Below are 24,741 nucleotides of genomic sequence, written 5' to 3'. Positions count from 1 at the left end.
GCCAACCACCAGTCTATAGCCATAATACAACCCCTGGCAAAAATTATGGACCAAGCAGAGGAAAAAAATATGGAATCACTCAATTCTGAGGAAAAAATTATGGAATCACCCTGTAAATTTTCATCCCCAAAACTAACACCTGCATCATATCAGATCTGCTCGTTAGTCTGCATCTAAAAAGGAGTGAACACACCTTGGAGAGCTGTTGCACCAAGTGGACTGACATGAATCATGGCTCCAACACGAGAGATGTCAATTGAAACAAAGGAGAGGATTATCAAACTCTTAAAAGAGAGTAAATCATCACGCAATGTTGCAAAAGATGTTGGTTGTTCACAGTCAGCTGTGTCTAAACTCTGGACCAAATACAAACAACATGGGAAGGTTGTTAAAGGCAAACATACTGGTAGACCAAGGAAGACAAAGTGTCAAGACAGAAAACTTAAAGCAATATGTCTCAAAAATTGAAAAATGTACAACAAAACAAATGAGGAATGAATGGGAGGAAACTGGAGTCAACGTCTGTGACTGAACTGTAAGAAACCGCCTAAAGGAAATGGGATTTACATACAGAAAAGCTAAACGAAAGGCATCATTAACACGTAAACAGAAAAAAACAAGGTTACAATGGGCTAAGGAAAAGCAATTGTGGACTGTGGATGACTGGATGAAAGTCATATTCAGTGATGAATCTCGAATCTGCATTGGGCAAGGTGATGATGCTGGAACTTTTGTTTGGTGCCTTTCCAATGAGATTTATAAAGATGACTGCCTGAAGAGAACATGTAAATTTCCACAGTCATTGATGATATGGGGCTGCATGTCAGGTAAAGGCACTGGGGAGATGGCTGTCATTACATCATCAATAAATGCACAAGTTTATGTTGATATTTTGGACAATTGAAAGGATGTTTGGGGATGATGCATCTTGCCATAGAGCAAAAACTGCAAAAACATTCCTTGCAAAAAGACACATAGGGTCAGTGTCATGACATAGGGTCAATGTCAACGAGCAGATCTGATTTGATGCAGGTGTTAATTTGGGGGATGAAAATTTACAGGGTGATTCCATAATTTTTTCCTCAGAATTGAGTGATTCCATATTTTTTTCCTCTGCTTGGTCTAAAAAAGTAACCGTTACTGACTGCCACAATCTTTTTTTTCTTGATTTCTTATAGTGTTTCTTAAAGCCAGAAAGTTGCCATTTGAAATGACTTTAGTTTTGTGTCATGTCTGTGATCTGCTTTTTTTCTACAAAATTAAACAACTGAATGAACATCCCCTGAGGCCGGTGAATCCATAATTTTTGCCAGGGGTTGTACAAGCCTCAGTGCCATACAATTAGTCACTTTGTCAAACATGATTATGAGGGCTGTGCAAGCCATAATTCATTCCTTCACTAAGATATTATTCTCTCACATTCATCTATTCTCCCTCTCACATATGTACTTTATCTCTAACATATATATCTCATGTGGGGAAGTAGTTGCTTCAAGATAGGTTTCTTCACTGACACCCACAGATGCCTATAACTACTTCAGAGTTGTCTTGGCGGCTTACCTCACATCTTCTTCTTGCGTCAATCAATTTTGTATGACTGCCTACTTTAGATTTACCATGCAGTTGTTTGCATTTGACATATTCAGTAACTTCATGAATCCATCCACTGGCATAAAATCCAATTACTTATGGTCTCTGAAAATAAAGGCATTATGTATAGAAATGACTGTAATTCCTGAATGTTTAATATATTTTTGTTAAACCCCTTGAATTCAAGCATAACGTGTACACTATAAGCACATAGTGATTGCATCATTTCATCTCCACATTAGTAGTGTAAAGAGGCAAAATTCCAAAAAATATGTCACTACATATGAACCCAAATGTAATTGCAAGTGAGAATACACACTATTTTTCAGTGGCGCCGTAGATTCTTGGTGTATAATAGTCGCATTTCATGTATTTTGTACTTCATTAGTAGACCATTTCAAATGTCTAAATATTAATATTTTAAAAAATCAAATATGATATAATTTTTATTTATAAAGTCTTTGATCAGTTATCAAGTAACAACCTTAATTAAAACAAATGCTCTTTCTATTTTCAAAATAAGGGCAAATTTTGCTTTAGTACTATACATGTATTCATAAATGTTGCATGTTTAGGAGTTTTCTTACTTTAGTGCAATACTGAATGTATGTGAGTGGAAGAATGTGTGCATGTGAAAGTGCAATTCATGTTGGCTTGCATGACCTCTCATACACAATCATTCACTGTACTCTATTTATTTTCTGTTTTTCTGATTAAATTGAGTTACAGATATTAAATATTCATTGACATGTATTTATATGAGTCTAAACTGTGTTATATTCCATAAGGAGCTCATTCAGTTGGCTGACGCAGACGTTTATAGGTGGTATTACTTGACCACCAGATGGCACTAATATAGTTGTAGTCCTTAACGCCTTCATATTTGTTTCAACGTGATTTATGCTTCCCATTCTTTTCCAAGAATCCAAAAAGTGGTATTTATAGCCATCATGTTATTCTAGTTCTGAGCACTGTCAAGCTTATATCTTTGTCTTTCACAGTACCTTGATAAGGAAGTTGTTTTTCCTCTTTTTTTATTTTCTTCACAGCCACACATCTATTTACAGCCAGAAATACATCTGCTTTAGTGTGGGTGGAACCTGACACAATGCCTATCATAACTGTGCATGATTATTCCAACAGGGCCTGAATGCAGCATCAGCTGTCATGTTACTATGATTTACAGCAGAGAGCTGGAAAGTTCCTTTCTCTTTATATACAGCCAGTCATTTAACAAGGTGGCCAGAGCAACTTCAACAACCTCATAGGTAAGTTGTGTACAAGCCACAGCATTCTTTTTGTAAATAAGGTGTTTTGTGTTATCAATGTTATAAATGTCAGGGAAGAAATTCTGAAATGTAGATTCATTCATTGTAATCTCTGTATGTGTGTATCAATTTTTCAAGTCTTATTCTTTGGAAGAGGGTTTATAAAGACTAACTCCTTTTATAATGAAGAAAATACTTTTATTTGAAAGTAATGCAAATCAAAGAATAATTTTATTTCCATCCACTCATTTATTTTTTCAACCAGTTACTGAAAGTTGTCAGTCTCTTGGAAGCAGCCACTTTTAGGACTACAGTAACAACTTGTGACTGTTAACATGTCTAAGAAAATCTGTCTGTTCCCTGCACCTGACATTTCACTCTGGCACACCATATTTCATGGCTGCTTGAGAGTTGGTTGATGACTGCCTTAATCACTTATGTATCATAACATCTCAGTTGTGCAGGCCACATGTTTATATTGAGTTTAGTTCCTGGTATAAACTTGATATTGTGGTATTGCAGAGCGCTTCAGCCCAGTGTTTTCATAAAAAATGCTCCGTATAGGTTTAATCTCTATGACAGTATACAGTCAGTTGTTCAACAAGGTGGCCAAAGCAACTTAAACAATCTCATAGGTAAATTGTGTACAAGCCACAGTATTCTTTTTGCAATTAGGGTGTTTCCATCCACTCATTTCTTTTTTCAACCAGTTACTGAGACAGTTGTCTGTCAATAGGGAGGGATGTTATTTCAAAAAATTTGGAAATCTATAAATGTTTGCAAAAACCCATATGGATGGAGCGTTTGAAAATTTCAAGTAACGCGTGTGTCGTATATGAACTGTTGACGTAGAAAACCACTCTGTTGCTTATAATTAGTTCATTGTGGCCATGTCATTCTTTACATGTGATGATTATACTCAACTGATGTTCTTGAAATAAAAACTGCATAGATTTTGTTTGTTACAATTGATCGTAACATATGTACTGAAATTAGGTTTTTTGTCAATTACTCTTCAAAAACACCAGATAGGCTTATTGTTACTATAGAAGTTGAATATAAACTTGGGGTCAAGCAACATTTGGAGCCAAATTTCAAGTCTCTAGGTGCAGCAGTTCTCAAGCTATGACATTTTCGTTGATATTTTTGGCAATTTCTGAACCCGATATCTTCACTGGCTCCGTCCATATGGGTTTTTGGAACCAAATGACCCAACATTTATCCTGCTATGGTTTATTCCGTGTATATTTCCATATTCCATGCAAACAGTTATAGATTTCCATTTTTTTTTTAAATAACACCTCTCCCTACTGTCAATCTCTTGGAAGCAGCCACTTTTAGGACTACAGTCACAACTTGAGACTGTTAGCATGTGTAAGATAATATGTCTGTTCCCGGCACCTTACATTTCACTCTGGCACACCATATTTCATGGCTGCTTGAGAGATGGTTGATGACTGCCTTAATCACATATGTACATATCGTCTCAGCTGTGCAGGCCACATGTTTATATTGAGTTTGTTTCCTGGTATAAACGTGTTATCATGGTATTGCAGAGTGCCTCAGCCCAGTGTTTTCACACACAAAAAATTGCTCTGCATAGGTTTAATCTCTATGACAACATTAAATAGTGAACAACCAGCTTACAATGCATCATGTAAATCAAAGAACACAAAACCTTTTCTGTGGGTTCACACTTCTTTCACGGGTATTTAGTGCAACCCTCTGTTACAGATGTATTGAATATTAAAAATGTAGACCCTGAATATAAAACAGTCACCTCATTTTTGTACATGGATTTCCAACAACACTATCTTATATTCAAAATGTATGGTAATACCTTTACCATTACAAATGGAAAAGCTGATTGGGCAACATATTTAAATTAAAGCATTTAAATTCTTTATTTCCTCTAAATTGCTAACATAGAGCTCAATTGTATCTGTACATTTTGAGAAAACGCAACTTTCTGTTCAGCTTTCCTCTGGATTCTTCGGGCCAAAGACAGTTTCTCTTTTTGAAGATACGGATTGCTTATCAGTAAGTATTTTCACATTGATAAAATTTCATTGTTTTAATTAATACGCTGCGTGGATGCACTGAATACACTTGTTTGACAAACTCGTGTCTGCCACACATATTGTGTGTGCCTGCATGCCATGTTCCTGTTTGACATATTGTTGTTACAATGACTCCTTCTCTATTGAATTAATTCTTAGTCCAGGACTGTATAGTTTGGAATAGTTTTTGATATTGATCATTTTCCAGATAGTTTTAATGCAGCAATGTGTTTTTCTCTTGAGGATATGCCTTGCGGGAAAACTGTACTTCGTGCCAGCTTCTGGATGAAATCTGTTCTGCATCTGGTTCTGCTCTCCTGTCTGTGTCCTGTGATAAGTGGATACTCGAAGAAAGACAGAGTTTATGATTTGATGTCCAGATATCCTCTCATTGATGGGTAAACAAAATTGGCCACACACTGCAGAGCCAAATCATTGGAGTCTGTTGGTTAATAATTTTGATTAACTGGGTTAAAGTTTGAGCCAATTATAAGATGCAATTATAGGATGTTTGAAAAGACGCTGTTTTTTTGCAAAATTTCACTGCTGATTAGTAGAACATGTCTGTAATGTACATTGCAAGAACATTGTAATCACTTTGTGTGTGTATGAGTGTGTGTGTGTGTGTGTGTGTGTGTGTGTGTGTGTGTGTGTGTGTGTGTGTGTGTGTGTGTGTGTGTGTGTGTGTGTGTGTGTGTGTGTGTGTGTGTGTGTGCGCACAATTGTGTCCAGCCAGTTTCATTCACATTGCGCATGAGAAATGATCTCGGCATGGCATTGATGAGTGTCAGAACTCAAGGTCAATAAAGGTCACTGAATAGTCTGAAAAACACATTTATCACAATAACAAACAGAACTAGAAAGTGGGACTATACACCCTCATGTGACACTGTGTAATCCAAAAAAAATATTTTCTTACTTATAGTAAACTCTGAAACTACAAGCACTAAAAAGATTGATCAAGAGCGCATATAAATCAAAAAGCAGAATGCCATATTCCACTGCAGCCATTAATTTAAATCCCATATATTTGTTTTATTACTTCTAATTACCTTCTAAAAGTAAATTTTTAACTTTATTACAAAATTGAAAATCAAAACGTTTTTATGTATTTTTATTGACTTCAAATTTCCCACCTGCAGTATCTTCACAGCCCACGAGGTGGCTACAGCCCACAGTTTGGGAATCACTGCTGTAATATGACATCACAATGATGTCATCACAGGGCATTATTATGGTTTGTGGAGTCAAAATGCCTTGTCTGTATCATGATGACTTTCATAAATGAATATTCCTTATTTCTTCTGATTTTGTTCTTATGTGATCAACTCGATAATAATTTTCCAGCACTGCTACTGTGTTTGCAACCACCAACACATTTATGGGGTGATGGTGGAGAGGAGGACTATGAATTTGCTGAATGCTTCTTTCAGAAAGAAAGAAAGATGGGCATCAGAGGGCTGATGCAAACCCTGCAAGTTCTGCACACTCAAGCCATGTCAAGTAGTTCATGTTACCAAACACAAATATTTTACTCATCAATATAACCTTCAATCATCTCTCTAACCCGATTGTTTCCAAAGATATAGCAGAAAATATGTCTTACAAATCATGTTTTTCTTGACCTAGTCATATCAAAATATCTTGCCAAATAATTTTCTCATCAAATTTCTTGAAGAAATTTTCTTCAAGTTTCTCTTCTGGTTCACTGCTTTGCCAGTGAACAGAAATGTGATTCAAATGTCTCTTTTTGCTTTCATCAGTCATAACGATCTGGCTCTCCAGCTGAGGATCCTCCATAACAATCGCCTGAGTCAAATCAATCTTCATAATGTTAATAACACAGCCACTGACATCAGTCGTCTCCAAAAAGGTCACGTTCAGGCACAGGTGTTGTATTTAACCTCTCGTTCTTTCATCACATCACTATATTTTAAAGCAGGTGTGAATTGTGTGTGTTTGGATGACCACACTTTGTATTGTTCAAATCCATCCTGCACTATCCTCGCTGATCATTTTGTCCCTTTGTCAGATGTTTGCCATCTATGTGATGTGTGGGGCCCAGGAGAAGGATGCGGTTCGGCTCACCCTGGAACAAATAGACGTGGTCAGACGCATGTGCACTGAGTACCAGAAATTTGAACTGGTCACGTCTGCAGAGGGTACAGTACATGTCACTTTGGTGCTACAGTTAAGACGTACAAAACCACATTGATTACACCATAATGTGATCCGAATCGTTCTGTCATTGCAGAGCTGAAGAACTCTAACATAAGAAATAAGACAGCCTGTCTGATGAGCATTGAGGGAGGTCATGCAATTGACAGCAGCCTGCCAGCTCTGCGGATGTTTTACCAGCTTGGGGTTCGCTCCATGGCACTCACACATACGTGCAACACGCCATGGTAATGGAAAGGTTCACTTAAAATATGTTGTTTTGATTTGAAAGTTGTGTGATTCATATATCTCAGAAAGTCAGCAAATTTTAAGCACAAAAAAGTCTGCCCTCGACTGAGGCTTCCACCAGAACTTAAAAGGCTTTAACGAGAACTTCAGAAGCTTCGAGATATTCAATAGCATGCTTGTATGCAGTGTGTTTGCTTTCAAAACAGAAGGTCCCTGCTTTGAGGTCACCTATGCCACATTCTCCATGTACATCTGGAGTTGGATCAGGATGGTAATCCAGCTTGAAACGTTTCAAATTAACATGTCGATTCGCATTAGATATGTTGAGTCGAACCTGATCAAATCATTGGGTCTCATGCAGATTTGTTCTTAAATGGTGCCTATGAGTGACTTCAGAGAACTTCTCACCCTCACCATTTTTTTTTTCTTGGGGTTTTTGTAGGTACAAACAACATTTATAAGTGGTCCAAACCTGTAGTCGGAGTCATGCAGTTTGTTTTTAAGCAGTGTATTGTAGATTACATTACTTTGATGCAGTTTGAAAGTCACACAAAAATTATACATCATAATCAAAAAGAAGTTGTCTTGTCAAATTCTGCAATTTCACTTGAAACATGATTAAAAATTAAATCACAAAGGCTATATAGTGAATATGGCTACACACATCTCAAAAGTTGCCTTAATTTCCACTGTGACACTGGACTGGCTTGATGTTATCACCCTGCACCAAAATCCTCCCTTCTCACAAAGTAACTAGTCTTTAATACATTTCCTTGCTTGATTTTACAACACCTCCGGAAAACTTCAATGAACAGTTACTGTGAATCAAAGACACTTGTTGAAATGGTTCCAGGCAATCCCAGTTCAACCTGAATTTTATTAGACAGTTTAAAGAAACCTTTTCAATTCAGAGAACACCTAAACACCAACAGGACACATTTAGACAACAACTCAGTAAACCTAGAATACCAACCATCCAGATGGCAAAAGATCAAAGGTCATAAAAATGACAAACACTGGAATGGAACCACAGTGCCACCTTGAGGAAGGACACGGATCCATCAATACATGAATATACTTTCTTTTAACAAAAGAGAGAAATTCTAAATTCTTGATGTGTCATTGTAGTAACCAAAGACAAAATTTATATTCTAATTTAATCTGTTATACATTTCCAACATTTGACTTTATGAATATACCTCTTATACACTCAACAAAAATATAAACGCAACACTTTTGGTTTTGCTCCCATTTTGTATGAGATGAACTCAAAGATCTAAAACTTTTTCCACATACACAATATCACCATTTCCCTCAAATATTGTTCACAAACCAGTCTAAATCTGTGATAGTGAGCACTTCTCCTTTGCTGAGATAATCCATCAGGGAGACAGACACCCTCTCTACTTTTAAAATTAGGCTTAAAACTTTCCTTTTTGCTAAAGCTTATAGTTAGGGCTGGATCAGGTGACCCTGAACCATCCCTTAGTTATGCTGCTATAGACTTAGACTGCTGGGGGGTTCCCATGATGCACTGAGTGTTTCTTTCTCTTTTTGCTCTGTATGCACCACTCTGCATTTAATCATTAGTGATTGATCTCTGCTCCCCTCCACAGCATGTCTTTTTCCTGGTTCTCTCCCTCAGCCCCAACCAGTCCCAGCAGAGGACTGCCCCTCCCTGAGCCTGGTTCTGCTGGAGGTTTCTTCCTGTTAAAAGGGAGTTTTTCCTTCCCACTGTCGCTAAGTGCTTGCTCACAGGGGGTCGTTTTGACCGTTGGGGTTTTTCCGTAATTATTGTATGACCTTGCCTTACAATATAAAGCGCCTTGGGGCAACTGTTTGTTGTGATTTGGCGCTATATAAATAAAATTGATTTGATTTGATTTGATCCCACCTCACAGGTGTGCCATATCAAGATGCTGATTAGACACCATGATTAGTGCACAGGTGTGCCTTAGACTGTCCACAATAAAAAGCCACTCTGAAAGGTGCAGTTTTGTTTTATTGGGGGGGATACCAGTCAGTATCTAGTGTGACCACCATTTGCCTCATGCAGTGGAACACACCTCCTTCGCATAGAGTTGATCAGGTTGTCAATTGTGGCCTGTAGAATGTTGGTCAACTCCTCTTCAATGGCTGTGCGAAGTTGCTGGATATTGGCAGGAACTCGTACACGCTGTCGTATATGCCAGTCCAGAGCATCCCAAACATGCTCAATGGGTGACTTGTTCGGTGAGTATGCCGGCCATGCAAGAACTGGGACATTTTCAGCTTCCAAGAATTGTGTACAGATCCTTGCAACATGGAGCCGTGCATTATCCTGTTGCAACATGAGGTGATGTTCTTGGATGTATGGCACAACAATGGGCCTCAGGATCTCGTCACGGTATCTCTGTGCATTCAAAATGCCATCAATAAAATGCACCTGTGTTCTTCGTCCATAACAGACGCCTGCCCATACCATAACCCCACCGCCACCATGGGCCACTCGATCCACAACATTGACATCAGAAAACCGCTCACCCACACGACGCCACACACGCTGTCTGCCATCTGCCCTGGACAGTGTGAACCGGGATTCATCTGTTAAGAGAACACCTCTCCAACGTGCCAAATGCCATCGAATGTGAGCATTTGCCCACTCAAGTCAGTTACGACGACGAACTGGAGTCAGGTCGAGACCCCGATGAGGACGACGAGCATGCAGATGAGCTTCCCTGAGACGATTTCTGACAGTTTGTGCAGAAATTCTTTGGTTATGCAAACCGATTGTTTCAGCAGCTGTCCGAGTGGCTGGTCTCAGATGATCTTGGAGGTGAACATGCTGGATGTGGAGGTCCTGGGCTGGTGTGGTTACACGTGGTCTGCGGTTGTGAGGCTGGTTGGATGTACTGCCAAATTCTCTGAAACGCCTTTGGAGACGGCTTATGGTAGAGAAATGAACATTCAATACACGAGCAACAGCTCTGGTTGACATTCCTGCTGTCAGCATGCCAACTGCACGCTCCCTTAAATCTTGTGACATCTGTGGCATTGTGCTGTGTGATAAAACTGCACCTTTCAGAGTGGCCTTTTATTGTGGACAGTCTAAGGCACACCTGTGCACTAATCATGGTGTCTAATCAGCATCTTGATATGGCACACCTGTGAGGTGGGATGGATTATCTCAGCAAAGGAGAAGTGCTCACTATCACAGATTTAGACTGGTTTGTGAACAATATTTGAGGGAAATGGTGATATTGTGTATGTGGAAAATGTTTTAGATCTTTGAGTTCATCTCATACAAAATGGGAGCAAAACCAAAAGTGTTGCGTTTATATTTTTGTTGAGTGTAACTCTTGGTGCATGTTTAAATGTTATTTGTTCAGTTGTTAATGAATTGTCATGGTCAACAGTATTTCTATTAATTAGTTCCTTTTCTGGAATGGGTTTAGAAAATGACTGTCAACTTATATTTGTTAGCCAAAGAAAAAGAAGGTATATGTCATTTATTGTATCTGTTGTGTTTTTCAAACAACTTTCTTGTGGTAGAAACCTGATGCCAAGTGGCTGGAGCTTATGACCATGTGCTGGCCTCTTTAATATGACCCCAGGATAAAGAAATGCTCACTTCATCTCCTCAACACTGTTTAAGACCTTAGTCTTAGCTTGTGGCTTTTGTTTCATTGTTTCTTTTTGTTCCATAACTGTCATTGTTTGATGCACCAGTTTTAATAAGTTCTAAAGCCTGAGTCAAGTCCTCTGCATTTGGAAGACAACTTTCGCGCTGACTTTTACAAATTAAGAGCGAATTTGCAAGTCTCCAAATTCTTCATTTTCGGCTCAATGCCAAAAGTGTTTTTGTTAACCTTAATTTTTCTTCACAACTTTCTTTGCGAAGCCTTGAACATTTTTTTTAATTTTTACAAATACTGTATTTTAAATTGATCATCCACAAGTTTTGGAAGCTGGCAGAGCATATTTGATAGCAAACACACAATCTGTCATCCTGGGTCAGTTGGTGAACAAAATGTCTACGGAACAGCAGAACTATCATGCTCAGCCCTGCTGGAAAAAAAGTGTATCCATCCATCCATCCATTTTCTTCCGCTTTATCCGGAGTCGGGTCGCGGGGGCAGCAGCTCAAGCAAAGCTGCCCAGAGCTCCCGATCCACACACACCTCCCCCAGCTCCTCCGGGGGAACCCCAAGGCGTTCCCAAGCCAGCCGAGAGATGTAGTCCCTCCAGCGTGTCCTGTGTCTTCCCCGGGGCCTCCTCCCAGTGGGACGTGCCCGGAACACCTCTCCAGCGAGGCGTCCAGGGGGTATCCGGAAAAGATGCCCAAGCCACCTCAACTGACTCCTTTCGACGTGGAGGAGCAGCGGCTCGACTCCGAGCTCCTCCTGAGTGACTGAGCTCCTCACCCTATCTCTAAGGGAGTGCCCAGCCACCCTGTGGAGGAAACTCATCTCGGCCGCTTGTACTCGCAATCTCGTTCTTTCGCTCATGAGCCAAATCTCATAACCATAGGTGAGGATCGGAACGTAGATCGATCGGTAAATCGAGAGCTTTGCCCCCCTACTCAGCTCTCTCTTCACCACAACGGTCCGATACAGCGACTGCATCACTGCAGATGCTGCACAGATCCATCTATCAATCTCACGCTCCATCCGTCCCTCACTTGTGAACAAGACCCCGAGATACTTAAACTCCTCCACTTGAGGCAAGGACACTCTACCGACCTGAAGAGGGCAAAGCACCTTTTTCCGGTCGAGAACCATGGCGTCGGATTTGGAGGTGCTGATTTTCATCCCGGATGCTTCACACTCGGCTGCAAACCACCCCAGTGCACGCTGAAGGTCCTGATTTGACGAAGCCAACAGAACCACATCGTCCGCAAACAGCAGAGACGAGATTCTGTGGTTCCCAAACCAGACCCCCTCTACACCCTGGCTGCGCCTAGAAATTCTGTCCATAAAAATAATGAACAGAACCGGTGACAAAGGGCAGCCCTGGCGGAGGCCAATGTGCACTGGAAACAGGTTTGACTTACTACCGGCAATGCGAACCAAGCTCCTGCTGCGGTCGTACAGGGACCGGATAGCCCTTAGCAAAGGACCCCGGACCCCTTACTCCCGGAGCACTCCCCACAGGGTGCCCCGAGGGACACAGTCGAACGTCTTCTCCAGATCCACAAAACACATGTGGACTGGTTGGGCAAACTCCCATGAACCCTCGAGCACCCGATGGAGCGTGTAGAGCTGGTCCAGTGTGCCGCGACCAGGACGAAAACCACACTGCTCCTCCTGAATCCGAGGGTCGACCATCGGTCGAATTCTCCTCTCCAGTACTCTGGAATAGACCTTACCGGGGAGGCTGAGGAGTGTGATCCCCCTATAGTTGGAACACACCCTCCGGTCCCCCTTCTTAAACAGAGGGACCACCACCCCTGTCTGCCAATCCAGAGGCACTGTCCCTGATCGCCACGCGATGTTGCAGAGGCGTGTCAGCCAAGACAGCCCCACAACATCCAGAGACTTAAGGTACTCAGGACAGATTTCATCCACCCCAGGAGCCTTGCCACCAAGGAGCTTTCTAACCACCTCGGGGACTTCGGCCTGGGTAATGGATGAGTCCGCCTCTGAGTCCCCAGTCTCTGCTTCCTATTCGGAAGATGTGACGATGGGATTGAGGAGATCCTCGAAGTACTCCTTCCACCGCCCGACAAATCCCCAGTCAGGGTCAACAGCTCCCCACCCGCACCATAAACAGTGCTGGTGGAGAGCTGCTTCCGCCTCCTGAGGCATCGGACGGTTTGCCAGAATCTCGTCGAGGCCGACCGATAGTCCTCCTACATAGCCTCCCTGAACTCCTCCCAGACCCGAGTTTTTGCCTCTGCGACTGCACGGACTGCGGCACGCTTGGCCTGCCGGTACCTGTCAGCTGCCTCTGGGGTCCCAACTACCACCATAGATAAGTCGGACTCCTTCTTCAGCTTGACAGCATCCCTTACTTCCGGTGTCCACCACCGGGTTTCGGGGATTGCCGCCGCGACAGGCACCAGAGACCTTGCAACCACAGCTACGAGCAGCCGCATCGACAATGGAGGTGGAGAACATGGTCCACTCGGACTCCATGTCTCCAACCTCCCCCGGGATCTGGGAGAAGCTCTCCCGGAGGTGGGAGTTGAAAACCTCCCTGACAAAGAGTTCCGCCAGTCATTCCCAGCAGACACCTCATGATACGTTTGGGCCTGCCAGGTCTGACCGGCTTCCTACCCTCCCAGCGGATCCAACTCACCACCAGTTGGTGGTCAGTCGACAGCTCTGCCCCTCTCTTCACTCGAGTGTCCGAGACACGTGGCCGAAGGTCAGATGATACGACTACAAAGTCGATCATCTACCTCCGGCTCAGGGTGTCCTGGTGCCACAACCCTCTCGTTCACCGGAGTGAACTCCAACACTTGGCGACTGAGCTGGGGAGCAATAAGCAATGCGAACCCAGCTCTCCACCTCTCCCCGTGGGCGACGCCAGAAAAATGAAGCGTCCAGCCCCTCTCCAGGAGTTGGGTACCAGAGCCCAAGCTGTGCGTGGAGGTGAGCCTGACTATCTCTAGTCGGTATCTCTCAACCTCCCACACAAACTCAGGCTCCTTCCCCCCTACCGAGGTGACATTCCATGTCCCAACAGCCAGGGGCTGTGAGCATGGACCGGGCCGCCGGGCCACCCGCCCTCGACCACCACCCAATCCTCTCTGCACCCGACCCCCATGGCCCCCTCTGCAGGTGGTGAACCCACAGGAGGGCGGACCCACATCACTCTTTCGGGCTGAGCCCGGCCAGGCCCCATGGGCTAAGGCCCGACCACCAGGCACTCGCGCGTGAGCCCCAACCCCAGGCCTGGCACCAGGGTGGGACCCCGGCTCCGCCATACCGGGCGACATCTCGGTCCTTGATCTTTTACTGGTCATGGAGGTTCTGAACTGCCCTTAGTCTGACCCTTCACCTAGGACCTGTTTGCCTTGGGAGACCCTACAGGGAGCACAAAGCCCCCGACAACATAGCTCCTAGGATCATCCGGGTACGCAAACTCCCCCACCACGATAAGGTGGCAGCTAGAGGGGGGAAAAAAGTGTAGGTGACACCAAATAATGTGCAAAAATAATCACTAAAAATGATGAAATGTTGATATTTTAAAAAATCCTGAACAATAAAAGTCAATGATAAGCGCACAGGTGAAGGATAAACTACAGCTGTCTGAAGCCTGCACTTATTTCAGTCCCGTTCAGCTCTCAGCCGCGGTCATATTGTTGCTACGTCATCACTAGAACGGCACCTGCTGATTCAAGCCCAATGGGGGATTTTCAAGATCCTGCTAGGCAACGCCTACACGCATGCGTGATGATGTCACAACTCTATCTGGTTAGGGAGACTTGGTTTTGTTCAATAGCAGGAACTGTCAAGTGTCAACTGTCAAACTTTCTTGTGTGTGGTTGGAGTTGTGTGACAGTAGGAATAGCCTTTTGAATGCTTGAATAACGATGTCAGTCACACAAAGAAATCAAATAATGTTGAAAAGATGTTCATTGTACCCAGAATGTTGGTATTTTTGTCATTGAACTTTCCTAGCAACGAAGCCCCGGTCACACGGCACTAACGAAGGACACTGAAGCCAAAACGAAACAATTAATCTGGATTTACGTTGACTTTCAGAGACATCATTTAACCATTGCCCAGCTTCATTCCCGAATCCCAACGACATCTTCAAGTCGTCCATATTCCGTTTTGCTTTCTGTCTTGATGGTTCCTCATCGTTTGCGTAATTCCTGTACCATTACCGTCAGCGTTCCGTTTGACTTTCGTCCAACCTCCCAAGTCCAACGTCTTGCACAAACATTGTACACACACACACAAACGGCTGTTCGCATGCCATCTTTGCCTGGAGAGGCTGTGCGCACATTCGCATGCCGTTTTTGGCTGTAGATGTGCGGACACACACACAAAGTTCGCATGCCGTCTTTGTGCCATCTTTGGCTGAAGAGGCTGTGTGCCACAGCCATTTGTTCTCTTTATTAATTTATTTATTAATTTTTAAAAAATATGGCATCTCCTACCATTTTTATGTGAACGACTCCCAAATTTACGTGCCCCTTAAGAAAAATTACAAGAGCTCCCTGATGCCCTTACGAGAGTGTCTAAAGGACATCAAGGCATGGAGGGCCTTTAATTTTTTAATTTAAATGAAGAAAATACAGAGGTCATGGTGTTTGGACCCAGTTAGCCTGTAGTATCTCCTCTATAGAACTGGGCTCCCTGCACCCATATGTAAAACCCATTGTCACAAACCTTGGTGTTAAAATGAACAGTGATTTTAAACTTAATAAACAGATAAACTCAGTAGTTACAAAGAGTTTTTATCATCTGAGGCTTTTATCTAAAATTAAATCTGCCATATCTTTTAATGATTTTGAGTGTTTGATTCATGCTTTTATCTCGACCCATTTGGACTACTGTAATGCACTGTATACTGGCATTAACCAGACCTCCCTTGCCCGCTTACAGTTAGTCCAAAACGCGGCTGCTCATCTTTTAACAGGTACTCATAAGCATGATCACATCAACTCCATTTTCGCCTCTCTTCACTGGCTCCCTGTCCGTTTTAGAATACATTTTAAGATTTTATTACTTGTTTTTAAGTCACTAAATGGCCTGGCACCTCAGTATATTGTTATACATATCTACGCCCCCACGATAGCACTGAGAGCCGTTGATCAGCTCCATTTTGTTGTGCCAAAAAGCAGACAAAAGACCAGGGGGGACCATGGTTTTTCAGTGGTGGCTGCCAAGTTAGGGACTGGGCAGCCCACTCATATCAAAATGGCCCCTACCCTGGATACTTTTAAATCTGGCTTAAAAACTTGTTTTTATTTATTTTTCCATGGCTTTTAATACTGCATTAGAGTTGCGTGGTCTTCTGTCTGTTTTTTTTGTGTGTGTGTGTGTGTTTTATCTTCTCGTGTTTTATCTTATCTGATATCTTCTTTTTGTTTTTATATGTTTTTAATCTACTGTATTTTAACTTCATTTTATTTTTATATTCTATTTTTTTGTTCAGCACTTTGGTAACCTTGTTGTTTCTTAAAATGTGCTATACAAATAAAAATGGATTGGACTGGATTGGATTCAATGATCCACAAAACAATAAAATAATATGAAAATACTCAGTTTTGTCTCCATGTCAAGTGGAGAAGCCACAGACACCGTGCTTACATTCACGTCATAAGTGTTCCACCTGCCATTCTGCCTGTGAAAATTAACCATCCTGACACCGAAAACACGGTGCAGCTCCGACTTGAATCACTCGGTGGAACTGAGGCTGTCAGAAGCCTATAAAAATCCATAAATTAATGGGAATAAGATAATGGTTCCAGAGCTGACAACACTTCCTCCTCCTTCTTGTCCAATGTCCGCATGCCGGGAAGTTCCGGTTTTTTAGTGGCGCGCAGTTCAAAATCTGAATATTTATCTCTTCAAGAACTGCATACTGGGAAAAGATAAATTTCAAACTGTTGTTTAATTTTAGTCTGAAATATTCATGAAACATGGCATTACGTATCACCTACACTTTAAAGAAGGCTAGCAAATGGCCTAACGGAGCAGACCGAACCTCGTCAATCCACCCGATCAGAAGGACACAGAAAATAGAACGTTCAACTGTTCTGATGGCCTTTGGTGCCCGTGATGCAAAGCGACTTTCTTTAAGTTTCTTAATAATAACAATAATTCATGAACACAAAATTCTTTATATATAATGCCTCATTCTCTTCTTTTTCTTTACTTTTCATGTCTCATCGTCAACATATTTCAGTAATAAAACTATAAATCATTACCCATATTGTCAAAATTTCAGTCACATTTGTTTGTACCTATACATATGTAAATAAATCTGTAAATACAGGGCATCAGCAAAGTATTCACAGAGCTTCAAGTTATCCACATTTTATGTTGTGGTCTTTTTCAAAAATGGAGTAAATTAATTTTTTTCTTCAAAATTGTACTTACAACACCCCATAACGAAAACATGAAATTTTTTTTTTTTTTTTATCAATTTTTGCCAATTTATTAAAAAAAAACAAAAAAAAACAAAGCACATGTACATAAGTAGTCACACACTTTTCTCTACACTTTCTTGATACACCTTTGGCAGCAATTACAGCCTCAAGTCTTCTTGAATATGATGCACCAAGCACCTACCTGTGGGAAGTTTTACCTCTTCCTCCTGTTTGCATCACCTCTCAAGCTCTATCAGGTTGGATGGGGAGTGTCAGTGCACAGGCATTTTCAGATCTCTTCGGAGATATTCAGTTGGATTCAGGGCTCTGGCTGGGCATTCGCAGAGTTGACTTGAAGCCCCTCCTTTGATATCTTGGCTGTGTGTTTAGGGTCATTGTCCTGCTGAAAGATGAACTGTCGCCCCGGTCTGAGGTAAAGAGCGCTCTGGAACAGGTTTTCATCCAGGATGTCGCTGTACATTGCTGCATTCATCTTTCCCTCAATCCTGACTAGTCTCCCAGATCCTGCAGCTGAAAAACATCCCCACAGCATGATGCTGCCACCACCATGCTTCACTGTAGGGATGGTGCCTGGTCTCCACCAAACATGATGCCTGGCATTCACACCAAAGAATTCAATATTTGCCTCATCAGACCAAAGAATTTTGTTTCTCATGGTCTGAGGTGCATCAAGTGCCTTTTTTCAAACTCCAGGTGGGCTGCCATGTGCCTTTTACTAAGGAGTGGCTTCTGTCTGATCACTCTACCATAGAGGCCTGATTGGTGGATTGCTGGATTGGTTGTCCTTCTGGAAGTGTCTCATATCAATCAATCAATCAATTTTTTTATATAGCGCCAAATCACAACAAACAGTTGCCCCAAGGCGCTTTATATTGTAAGGCAAGGCCATACAATAATTATGTAAAACCCCAACGGTCAAAATGACCCCCTGTGAGCAAGCACTTGGCTACAGTGGGAAGGAAAAACTCCCTTTTAACAGGAAGAAACCTCCAGCAGAACCAGGCTCAGGGAGGGGCAGTCTTCTGCTGGGACTGGTTGGGGGTGAGGGAGAGAACCAGGAAAAAGACATGCTGTGGAGGGGAGCAGAGATCGATCACTAATGATTAAATGCAGAGTGGTGCATACAGAGCAAAAAGAGAAAGAAACAGTGCATCATGGGAACCCCCCAGCAGTCTACGTCTATAGCAGCATAACTAAGGGATGGTTCAGGGTCACCTGATCCAGCCCTAACTATAAGCTTTAGCAAAAAGGAAAGTTTTAAGCCTAATCTTAAAAGTAGAGAGGGTGTCTGTCTCCCTGATCTGAATTGGGAGCTGGTTCCACAGGAGAGGAGCCTGAAAGCTGAAGGCTCTGCCTCCCATTCTACTCTTACAAACCCTAGGAACTACAAGTAAGCCTGCAGTCTGAGAGCGAAGTGCTCTATTGGGGTGATATGGTACTACGAGGTCCCTAAGATAAGATGGGACCTGATTATTCAAAACCTTGTAAGTAAGAAGAAGAATTTTAAATTCTATTCTAGAATTAACAGGAAGCCAATGAAGAGAGGCCAATATGGGTGAGATATGCTGTCTCCTTCTAGTCCCCGTCAGTACTCTAGCTGCAGCATTTTGAATTAACTGAAGACTTTTTAGGGAACTTTTAGGACAACCTGATAATAATGAATTACAATAGTCCAGCCTAGAGGAAATAAATGCATGAATTAGTTTTTCAGCATCACTCTGAGACAAGACCTTTCTGATTTTAGAGATATTGCGTAAATGCAAAAAAGCAGTCCTACATATTTGTTTAATATGCGCTTTGAATGACATATCCTGATCAAAAATGACTCCAAGATTTCTCACAGTATTACTAGAGGTCAGGGTAATACCATCCAGAGTAAGGATCTGGTTAGACACCATGTTTCTAAGATTTGTGGGGCCAAGTACAATAACTTCAGTTTTATCTGAGTTTAAAAGCAGGAAATTAGAGCTCATCCATGTCTTTATGTCTATAAGACAATCCTGCAGTTTAGCTAATTGGTGTGTGTCCTCTGGCTTCATGGATAGATAAAGCTGGGTATCATCTACGTAACAATGAAAATTTAAGCAATACCGTCTAATAATACTACCTAAGGGAAGCATGTATAAAGTGAATAAAATTGGTCCTAGCACAGAACCTTCTGGAACTCCATAATTAACTTTAGTCTGTGAAGAAGATTCCCCATTTACATGAACAAATTGTAATCTATTAGACAAATATGATTCAAACCACTGCAGCGCAGTGCCTTTAATACCTATGGCATGCTCTAATCTCTGTAATAAAATTTTATGGTCAACAGTATCAAAAGCAGCACTGAGGTCTAACAGAACAAGCACAGAGATGAGTCCACTGTCCGAGGCCATAAGAAGATCATTTGTAACCTTCACTAATGCTGTTTCTGTACTATGATGAATTCTAAAACCTGACTGAAACTCTTCAAATAGACCATTCCTCTGCAGATGATCAGTTAGCTGTTTTACAACTACCCTTTCAAGAATTTTTGAGAGAAAAGGAAGGTTGGAGATTGGCCTATAATTAGCTAAGATAGCTGGGTCAAGTGATGGCTTTTTAAGTAATGGTTTAATTACTGCCACCTTAAAAGCCTGTGGTACATAGCCAACTAACAAAGATAGATTGATCATATTTAAGATCGAAGCATTAAATAATGGTAGGGCTTCCTTGAGCAGCCTGGTAGGAATGGGGTCTAATAAACATGTTGATGGTTTGGATGAAGTAACTAATGAAAATACCTCAGACAGAACAATCGGAGAGAAAGAGTCTAACCAAATACCGGCATCACTGAAAGCAGCCAAAGATAACGATACGTCTTTGGGATGGTTATGAGTAATTTTTTCTCTAATAGTTAAAATTTTGTTAGCAAAGAAAGTCATGAAGTCATTACTAGTTAAAGTTAATGGAATACTCAGCTCAATAGAGCTCTGACTCTTTGTCAGCCTGGCTACAGTGCTGAAAAGAAACCTGGGGTTGTTCTTATTTTCTTCAATTAGTGATGAGTAGAAAGATGTCCTAGCTTTACGGAGGGCTTTTTTATAGAGCAACAGACTCTTTTTCCAGGCTAAGTGAAGATCTTCTAAATTAGTGAGACGCCATTTCCTCTCCAACTTACGGGTTATCTGCTTTAAGCTACGAGTTTGTGAGTTATACCACGGAGTCAGGCACTTCTGATTTAAAGCTCTCTTTTTCAGAGGAGCTACAGTATCCAAAGTTGTCTTCAATGAGGATGTAAAACTATTGACGAGATACTCTATCTCACTTACAGAGTTTAGGTAGCTACTCTGCACTGTGTTGGTATATGGCATTAGAGAACATAAAGAAGGAATCATATCCTTAAACCTAGTTACAGCGCTTTCTGAAAGACTTCTAGTGTAATGAAACTTATTCCCCACTGCTGGGTAGTCCATCAGAGTAAATGTAAATGTTATTAAGAAATGATCAGACAGAAGGGAGTTTTCAGGGAATACTGTTAAGTCTTCTATTTCCATACCATAAGTCAGAACAAGATCTAAGATATGATTAAAGTGGTGGGTGGACTCATTTACTTTTTGAGCAAAGCCAATAGAGTCTAATAATAGATTAAATGCAGTGTTGAGGCTGTCATTCTCAGCATCTGTGTGGATGTTAAAATCGCCCACTATAATTATCTTATCTGAGCTAAGCACTAAGTCAGACAAAAGGTCTGAAATTCACAGAGAAACTCACAGTAACGACCAGGTGGACGATAGATAATAACAAATAAAACTGGTTTTTGGGACTTCCAATTTGGATGGACAAGACTAAGAGTCAAGCTTTCAAATGAATTAAAGCTCTGTCTGGGTTTTTGATTAATTAATAAGCTGGAATGGAAGATTGCTGCTAATCCTCCGCCCCGGCCCGTGCTACGAGCATTCTGGCAGTTAGTGTGACTCGGGGGTGTTGACTCACTTAAACTAACATATTCATCCTGCTGTAACCAGGTTTCTGTAAGGCAGAATAAATCAATATGTTGATCAATTATTATATCATTTACCAACAGGGACTTAGAAGAGAGAGACCTAATGTTTAATAGACCACATTTAACTGTTTTAGTCTGTGGTGCAGTTGAAGGTGCTATATTATTTTTTCTTTTTGAATTTTTATGCTTAAATAGATTTTTGCTGGTTGTTGGTGGTCTGGGAGCAGGCACCGTCTCTACAGGGATGGGGTAATGAGGGGATGGCAGGGGGAGAGAAGCTGCAGAGAGGTGTGTAAGACTACAACTCTGCTTCCTGGTCCCAACCCTGGATAGTCACGGTTTGGAGGATTTAAGAAAATTGGCCAGATTTCTAGAAATGAGAGCTGCTCCATCCAAAGTGGGATGGATGCCATCTCTCCTAACAAGACCAGGTTTTCCCCAGAAGCTTTGCCAATTATCTATGAAGCCCACCTCATTTTTTGGACACCACTCAGACAGCCAGCAATTCAAGGAGAACATACGGCTAAACATGTCACTCCCGGTCCGATTGGGGAGGGGCCCAGAGAAAAGTACAGAGTCCGACATTGTTTTTGCAAAGTTACACACCGATTTAATGTTAATTTTAGTGACCTCCGATTGGCGTAACCGGGTGTCATTACAGCCGACGTGAATTACAATCTTACCAAATTTACGCTTAGCCTTAGCCAGCAGTTTCAAATTTCCTTCAATGTCGCCTGCTCTGGCCCCCGGAAGACAATTGACTATGGTTGCTGGTGTCGCTAACTTCACATTTCTCAAAACAGAGTCGCCAATAACCAGAGTTTGATCCTCGGCGGGTGTGTCGTCGAGTGGGGAAAAACGGTTAGAAATGTGAACGGGTTGGTGATGTACACGGGGCTTCTGTATCTCCACAGAGGAATGCTGGAGCTCTGACAGAGTGACCATCGGGTTCTTGGTCACCTCCCTGACCAAGGAACAGAGTGACCATCGGGTTCTTGGTCACCTCCCTGACCAAGGACCTTCTCCCCTTATCACTCAGTTTAGACGGGGGACCAGCTCTAGGAAGAGTCCTGGTGGATCTGAACTTCTACCATTTATGGATGATAGAGGCCACTGTGCTCACTGGGACCTTCAAAGCAGCAGAAATGTTTCTGTACCTTTCCCCAGATTTGTGCCTCGAGGCAATCCTGTCTCAGAGGTCTACATACAGTTCCTTTGACTCCATGCTTGGTTTGTGCTCTGACATGCACGGTCAACTGCAGGTCCTTATATGTAGACAGGTGTGTGCCTTTTCAAATCATGTCCAATCAACTGAATTTACCCCAGGTGGACTCCAATTAAGCTGTAGAAACATCTCAAGGATGATCAGTGGAAACAGGATGCACCTGAGCTCAATTTTAAGCTTCATGGCATAGGCTGTGAATACTTATGTACATGTAATTTCTTAGTTTTTACATTTTTAATAAATTTGCACAAATTAAAAAAAAATCACATTATCATTATGGAGTATTGTGTGTAGAATTTTAAGGAAAAAAATGAATTTGATCCATTTTGAAATAAGGCTGTAACATAACAAAATTGAAAAAGTGAAGTGCTGTGAATTTTTTCCAGATGCAGTGCATTCCGTCAGTTGTTTGTCTTGTGTCCAGTTGAAGACAGACATTTAATTAATCATATCCAGAACCTATGACTTTCAGATAAAACACTGATTAATATCAATCTTAACATGATTCAGTTCCTGCAGAATGCAGGTGGTTCCCGTATCTAATATTGTTTGGTTAAGATATTCCTTGATTTGTCCTATATTAAAGAATTACAAGTCGTTCCCCGCCAATCCTTCTGTAGCCTCTGACACCACAGGAGACAGGAACTGGGGGGGAAGTAACCACTTCTGTGACATTGAGATAATCCTGCATGCCTCTGGGAAGTGAGCATCCTGTGCAACGAAAAAACTCTGGGTGACCCTTAATTCCATTTTTTAAGATAAAATCTTTAGAAATTTTAATTCATTTTTTTTAGTTCTCTCTGGTGTCACAGATGACAGTGTTCTCAGTGGGCAGCTGTGTTATGTATATGTGTTATGAGTGGTGTGTTATGATCCTTGTTTTTTGAGGGGAGCAGTAACGCAAAGTTCTCATCTGCATGCATGGCTGATTTAAATATCCTTTTACATATAATATACACAATTCTCTGAATTTACAATTTGTTGATCAATCTGGCGTGGAGCATTTGTGCAAGCCAGATGAACTAAAAAAAAGTTTGCAGAAATGTTCTTGCACGAGGCCCATTGCAATCAAATCAGTGATTGCTCTCCTGATCTTTGAGGATTTTGCAGCTCCTGTGGAGTTACAAAAATCCAACATATGTTCAAAATCGCAATGAAACACACACACACACACACACACACACACACACACACACACACACACACATATATATATATATATATATATATATATATATATATATATATATATATATATATATATATATATATCACTTTATATCAATACTGCCCTAATCTTAGAAGATACTTCCGGACAGTTTCTTTACCAGTGATGCCGCACATTGTGTGTTGCAAATCTATTTGTTTTTTGTTTGTTTGTTTGTTTGGTTGGTTTTTTTTTTGCAGCATACTGAATATACAGTATTACAGGGTGGTGGGCAAGCAGTTGCAGTTGTATACAAATGTTTGGGCACCCCTGATAATTTTCATGATTTTCCTTTACAAATCATTGGTTGTCTGGATCACAAATTGGAGCTAAATATATCATATAGCAGATGAACACACTGATATTTGAGAAGTGAAATGAAGTTTCTTGTATTTACAGAAATTGTGCAATAATTATTTAAAGAAAATTGGGCAGGTGCATATATTTGTGCACCCTTGTCATTTTATTGATTTGAATACATTTAGCACTAATTATTGGAACACAAAATTGGTTTGGTAAGCTCATTGACCATTGATCTCCTTACACAGGTGAATCCAATGAGAAAGGATATTTAAGGTGGCCATTTACAAATGTTTCCCCTCTTTGCATCTCTTCTAATGAGTGGCAACATGAGAGCCTCTAAACAACTCTCAAATGACCTGAAAACAAAGATTGTTCAACATCACAGTTTAGGGGAAGGATACAAAAGCTATCTTTAGAGATTTCAGCTGTCAGTTTCCACTGTGAGAAACATAGTGAGGAAATGGAAGACCGCAGGCACAGTACTAGTTAAGGCCCGAAGTGGCAGGCCAAGAAAAATCTCAGATAAGCTGAAGCGAGGTGGTGAGAACAGTTATAGTCAACCCACAGACCTGCTCCAAATACCTGCAACATGATCTTGCTGCAGATAGTGTCTCTGTCTGAAATTCGGTTCGCATTTACTAAATTCCACGCAGATCAAATG

At 41.5% G+C, this 24,741-nt stretch overlaps 1 protein-coding gene across 2 annotated transcripts in view; it reads left to right on the top strand.

Annotated features, from left to right (window-relative positions):
- Positions 1–3,147: 3,147 nt before the first annotated feature.
- dpep2 (dipeptidase 2) overlaps positions 3,148–24,741 on the top strand; it is a 48,240-nt gene continuing 26,646 nt past the window's right edge. The window contains exons 1-7 of one of the 2 annotated variants that reach the window (XM_034186377.1): positions 3,573–3,583; positions 4,168–4,206; positions 4,836–4,898; positions 5,162–5,316; positions 6,682–6,808; positions 6,951–7,080; positions 7,173–7,323. In XM_034186377.1, coding sequence (XP_034042268.1) covers positions 5,165–5,316; positions 6,682–6,808; positions 6,951–7,080; positions 7,173–7,323 — 560 coding nt within the window. In that variant the 5' untranslated portion in view covers positions 3,573–3,583; positions 4,168–4,206; positions 4,836–4,898; positions 5,162–5,164. Of the gene's footprint in view, positions 3,172–3,572; positions 3,584–4,167; positions 4,207–4,835; positions 4,899–5,161; positions 5,317–6,681; positions 6,809–6,950; positions 7,081–7,172; positions 7,324–24,741 lie in introns of those variants that run through there. The other variant, XM_034186369.1, reaches the window with a different exon arrangement.

Source organism: Thalassophryne amazonica, chromosome 2, assembly GCF_902500255.1.
Source record: "Thalassophryne amazonica chromosome 2, fThaAma1.1, whole genome shotgun sequence".
Taxonomy (NCBI): Eukaryota; Metazoa; Chordata; class Actinopteri; order Batrachoidiformes; family Batrachoididae; genus Thalassophryne; species Thalassophryne amazonica.
The sequence above is the reverse complement of the archived record's forward strand: the minus strand, read 5'-3'. Positions and strand labels throughout refer to the sequence as shown.